The following is a 5,478-nucleotide window of genomic DNA, read 5'->3' as shown; positions in this document are numbered from 1 at the left end:
GAGTCAGACTTCTGCGTGTCGACGGCCACCACGGACTCTGAGAAAAACAAGTCGGCCAAGGATTTCCACATTGAACTCCAGTGGAATGATCAACATGCCAAGTTTTATTGCAAGGTACCACTTTGTCTGATGTTATCTGCAAGGTTAAATTTAAGGTTTGGAATTATTATATTGCAAGATGTGTTTTGTTACAGTAGTTTTAATGCAATATTTGAGGTGGGGACAAGTATGAAATTTGCTTTGGTGTGTGTGTGTTTTTGGTTGTTTATTTTTGGTGTTTTTGGAAGGTGTGTGTGTGTGTGTGTGTGTGTGTGTGTGTGTGTGTGTGTGTGTGTGTGTGTGTGTGTGTGTGTGTGTGTGTGTGTGTGTGTGTGTGTGTGTGTGTGTGTGTGTGTGTGTGTGTGTGTGTGTGTGTGTGTGTGTGTGTGTGTGCGTGTGCGCGCGTGCGTGCGTTCAAAGTATCAGTTGGTTTTATTGATTATTTTTATTTTATTTTATTTTTTTATCTTTATTTTTTTATTTTTTTTAATGATGTGATGTACGATCTTTATGGACAATTTTAAAAATAATTTTCAGAAATCTGTACCATGAAGTATTGTTTATGAGAGATGAAGGTGCTGAGATATTTAAAGATATTTTTTAGAAACTGTAATGATACATGCATTCAAAATAATACGAAGAATGTTAAGACCATTAACCTTTTCCTTCTAGATTTTCTTTGCTGAGCACTTCCGGCAGTTGCGCAAGATGGTATTCCCATTTGGAGAGGAGTTCTACATAAGGTCCCTGAGTCGTTGCATTGCTTGGGAAGCACGAGGAGGAAAATCAGGGTCTGTCTTCTGCAAATCACATGGTGAGTTGGTTTATTGTTTTTTCTTTTCATTTCTTTTTCTTTTTTTGTCTTCCATTAATAATAATGGCAATAATAACAACAATGATAACAGTACTAACAACAGTAACAACAACACTAACAATGAAAATAATAATAGCAATAACAATAACAATACTGATGACAACAACAGTAACATTAGTAGTTACATTTGTTATGACAACAATCCTTCCTTCCTTCCTCCTCCTCCTCCTCCTCCTCCTCCTCCTCCTCCTCCTCCTCCTCCTCCTCCTCCTCCTCCTCCTCCTCCTCCTCCTCCTCCTCCTCCCCTCCTCCTCCTCCTCCTCTCCTCCTCCTCCTCCTCCTCCTCCTCCTCCTCCTCCTCCTCCTCCTCCTCCTCCTCCTCCTCTCCTCCTCCTCCTCCTCCTCCTCCTCCTCCTCCTCCTCCTCCTCCTCCTCCTCCTCCTCCTCCTCCCCTCCTCCTCCTCCTCCTCCTCCTCCTCCTCCTCCTCCTCAGCCTATTACTGTGATTACCCAAACTTTTGTTCTCCACAGATGATCGGTTTATCTTGAAAGAGATGTCGCGCCTAGAAATGATTTCCTTCCTTGACTTTGGTCCAGCCTATGTACAGTACATCGTCAACTGTGAGAAGGAACAGCAACCAACAGTTCTGACGAGAATCGTGGGTGAGTACCGAAAAAAAAGACAGTTCATTATGTTGCAAGGACTTTCTAATGGTTTCTCAGATGGAGTAGGAAAAACATATTACCCAGTCTGTTGTGTAACAGACTGGGTAAGCGGAGGAAAGTAAAAGCTTGCTTCATTTTAATCAAGAGGATTTTTTCTTCTTCTAAATTTTAATGTTTTGTGTGGTTTGTAAGTGTGATTATTTATGCTATTTACAACAGGTGTCTATCGCATCGGATACAAGAACACGACTACCAACAAAGCACAGAGAATGGATGTGCTAGTGATGGAGAACTTGTTCTATCAGCGTAACATAACTCACAAGTTTGACTTGAAGGGATCTATCAGAAACAGGCTTGTGAATACTTCTGGTAAAGAGGTAAGGTGTAACTTGTCATTCAATTTAATTTTTAAAGAAAAGTCAGCATCAGTTGGCATTTTCTTTTAAGAGATGCGCATTTAAAGAAAGAAAGAGAGAGGAAGAGGAATCACATCACATCAGTGTATATGTGACTAGAATTTTTTCATTTTTAAAAATTCATTGTATTGTGAAAGTTCTATTTTACTGCTTTCTGTTAACCCATTGCCAATGGGGCTGTTTTGGCTCCAAATGGTCAAAATGCCGGGATATTTCAAATGTGTAAGTGTAACGACTCGGGCTATTCGCCTATTCTGGCCACAGCCAAGTGCTACGCGGCTGATTACCTGATATGCTGGCCAGGAGGATAGCCATGACAAAATATCTCGTCCCTGGTAGCTGGTCATGCCACCACTTGACGTGATATCTTGTCACCCGGCATTAATGTGTTAAGGGCCAGCATGAACATACATAGCTTTGAATATATTTCTAGGGCTTGTAATGTTACATTTATCCAATCACTGTTAGCAACAAAATATGACTATAAGAGGATAATTAAAAGGAAGACTATAAAAAAAACATATCATTGTTTACAGTATAGTGATACACCTTTTAACCACATATTTCCAACATGCTCTGTAATTTTCTACCACAGGAGTCAGAGCTAGTTTTGCTGGATGAGAATTTACTAAGGATGGCCTGCTCATCACCACTGCATGTGCGTCCTCACAGTAAGACCGTATTAAGCAGAGCCATTGCAGCGGACACTGTTTTCCTCTCTCAGCAGCTTATCATGGATTATTCTCTACTCGTCGGCATTGATAGCACTGCGAACCAACTTGTTGTTGGTATTATAGGTTAGTGTATGGTTGATTGTTACCTTTTGTTCATTTTTGTTTGTACACAAAATCATATCAAAATATTAATAACACTGACGTTGTCATTTTTATGGGCAGATTACATTCGGACATTCACATGGGATAAAAAGCTTGAGACTATCATCAAGGGCAGTGTCCTAGCGGGTGGTGCTGGCAAACTCCCGACCGTCGTCTCGCCAGAGGTGTACCGAACGCGCTTCTGCCACGCCATGGACCGGTACTTCCTCCTCACCCCAGACAGATGGACAGGCTTGGGTCTTGGGATTGAGCCTTGATCATTTATTCTAATGTTTGTCTGACAGTGTGCGTGGTATGACCCTCCCCTAGTGGGTGTTATGCTATGGTTCTTCTTAGGTAAACTCATATGGAAACATCAGCTGAGAGTGTCTGGATGCCATAAATGTTTGTCTCATTCAAATTTACCTTTGATGGTCTGTGTGCATGTTCTCTGTCCATGTTTTTGGGCATCCTTATCTTCTTAGAAGAGAAAGAAATGATTAAGTAAGTAATGATAGTACTATGTCTTTGAATATCATCAGCTTTTTTGCATAACATTTGCTGATTTAAAATGTATCCTGCAGTAGAACGTATGAAAATATATTTTATTAGATTACTTTCTTAAATTATTAGTAAATACTAATGGTACATTTAACAATGCTCTTAAGATTGTAGAGTGCAGTTTGGTGCCTTGTTTTATTAATCTCATAATACCTGATGTTGCATTTAATAATTTATGTTATCATTCATAGATCAATAGTTCTTCCAGCAGTTGGTGGGCTTCTTAGAACAGAATGCACAAAAGGGACTATAATTTTAGGATGATATAGAAATTATTATATAGAAAAATACTAGCATGTGAAGGTATGGAAAAATAGTGTTTTATATATCCTTCCTTGTAATTGACTTCACGTTAGTAAAGATAGAATGACTTACAATAGAAATCTTTATATTGACTTCATGTCAACAAATTTTACATATTGGACTATTTATCCCAAATTCTGTTGTTATTTTAGAAATATATTTAAAGAGAATTAGTTTTGATGGTTTGTTTTTGTTACTTATTACAGATATCTTTTAAATGCCCATCATGGAGTTGCTAAGGCATTTCTGTGGTATCTGAAATAAGGAGTGAAAACAAGAATTATGCAGTTATGTCTCATAATGAATTGTTCCAAGATGCTGCACAATTTGTATAACATTTTGTCCCCCTTTTCTCAGAGCAATTATATCTTCAATAGATTCTTTTGGGTAGGAAATAACCATTATAATTTTTTCTTTTCTCTCTCTTAAGGATAATAGTATGTGTATATAGGATATGACATGTTGTTTCAAAATTTCCCCTCTTAAATGTGATGAGAGCAACATGGCATATTAAGGAGCTTGATGTACATAATGTGATATTTTGATCATATGTTTCTTGATTTTTATTCATTATTTATATTGTATATCATAGGCAATTGTCATGCTAAATTGTTCATGATTATAATTTTTGGTATGTATTAAAATTGGTTATGCAGGGGAGAAAGAAGACAAAATATCATTTTTTAGATATGATAAGTTGTTAATATTATTTGGATATATTAGTGTAAATTATTCATGTAAATAATTGTATCTTGTGCAAAGGACCCAAGAAAGTTCCTTATGCTATATAAATTGCAAAATGAAAAGGTTAACTTAGGTATGTCTGGCAATATAACATTGTATACACTTTTTTCTTTCTCTTCTTTTTATTACTATATCAGTAATTATCTATATATCCCTACATCTAATATAGAGTGATGTCGAGCACAATTGGCTACCAGTCAAGGGTAATTTGGTTTACTTTTTCTTAGTGTACTGTGGGATTATCTGGTAGAAAAGAAAGGTTTCAATAGTGAATACGTGCCAGGAAGTTGAACTTGTGAACAGAAAAGAAATCACTTATTTTTCCCAAAGGATGAGCGTCCCTTTTATGTTTTGGCGGGTATTAATTTAATGCGAGAGTTATGGTGGTACACTTATTTGGCAATAAGAGTGTGATTGCAGAAGACTGTGATGTGCAGTCATCTTTGCTCCCTTCTTTTTTATGAATGAGTGAATATTCACTGTGTTTGTAAAAGCATCTGTGCTAGTTTTTTGAATGATCAGTTGCTTCTTTCTTCTACTTTTATAAACTTAGCAATAAGGTATAGAATATTCCATTAATATGAAGATGATTTGATAATTTGTTTCAGCAATGAGTGATGGTGATGTACCACATATTATAAATTATGGATCAGAAATTACTATATTTGTTGTGGTATTATACTATGTTAACCCAATGACGACGGTGCGTCACACCCGTGTGACACAGCCAAAAACTCCCGTTCCGGGGGCGTATCCCCTTGGACGATTTCAAATGCATATTTGCAATCGCCGCATCAATGGATTCGCGCGAAAGAAAGTGCACCCGTCGGGAAAGGGTTAATGTATTTTTTCAAGGTTAATGATATCATTCAGTTTTTTTTTTGTTTTTTTTTTAGATTATGTAACTGGAAAATATGAGGGTTATAACCCAATACTTACTATTCCTTATAATAGGTGAGATTGAAGAACCACCTGACATTATTTTCCTGTAAACCTTTTGATTGTAGATATTTTACTGGAGCTCACACAGTTAGGACTTCTTAACACTCTTGGGTTTTAAAATATTCCACCAGAATTCACTCTTTCACCCGTTAGTCTACTTCTGGAGGCTAGGAGAGCG

The 5,478-nt window shown here is 37.2% G+C and overlaps 1 protein-coding gene across 1 annotated transcript in view; it reads left to right on the top strand.

The window, feature by feature from the left end:
- The window catches only part of fab1 (1-phosphatidylinositol 3-phosphate 5-kinase fab1), a 42,843-nt gene extending 38,383 nt beyond the window's left edge, over nucleotides 1-4,460 (top strand). The window contains exons 30-35 of the mRNA XM_086554365.1: nucleotides 1-114; nucleotides 712-853; nucleotides 1,385-1,516; nucleotides 1,739-1,896; nucleotides 2,531-2,732; nucleotides 2,832-4,460. The exon at nucleotides 1-114 is cut by the window's left edge and continues 58 nt beyond it. Coding sequence (XP_086410491.1) covers nucleotides 1-114; nucleotides 712-853; nucleotides 1,385-1,516; nucleotides 1,739-1,896; nucleotides 2,531-2,732; nucleotides 2,832-3,028 — 945 coding nt within the window. The 3' untranslated portion in view covers nucleotides 3,029-4,460. The remainder of the gene's footprint in view (nucleotides 115-711; nucleotides 854-1,384; nucleotides 1,517-1,738; nucleotides 1,897-2,530; nucleotides 2,733-2,831) is intronic.
- The last annotated feature ends 1,018 nt before the right edge of the window (nucleotides 4,461-5,478 follow it).

Source organism: Penaeus japonicus, unplaced genomic scaffold, assembly GCF_977035675.1.
Source record: "Penaeus japonicus unplaced genomic scaffold, GWHDUDI00000001_assembly GWHDUDI00000029, whole genome shotgun sequence".
In the NCBI taxonomy this organism is placed as follows: Eukaryota; Metazoa; Arthropoda; class Malacostraca; order Decapoda; family Penaeidae; genus Penaeus; species Penaeus japonicus.
Note: the sequence above shows the minus strand (reverse complement) of the source record. Positions and strands in the feature narration are given on the sequence as shown.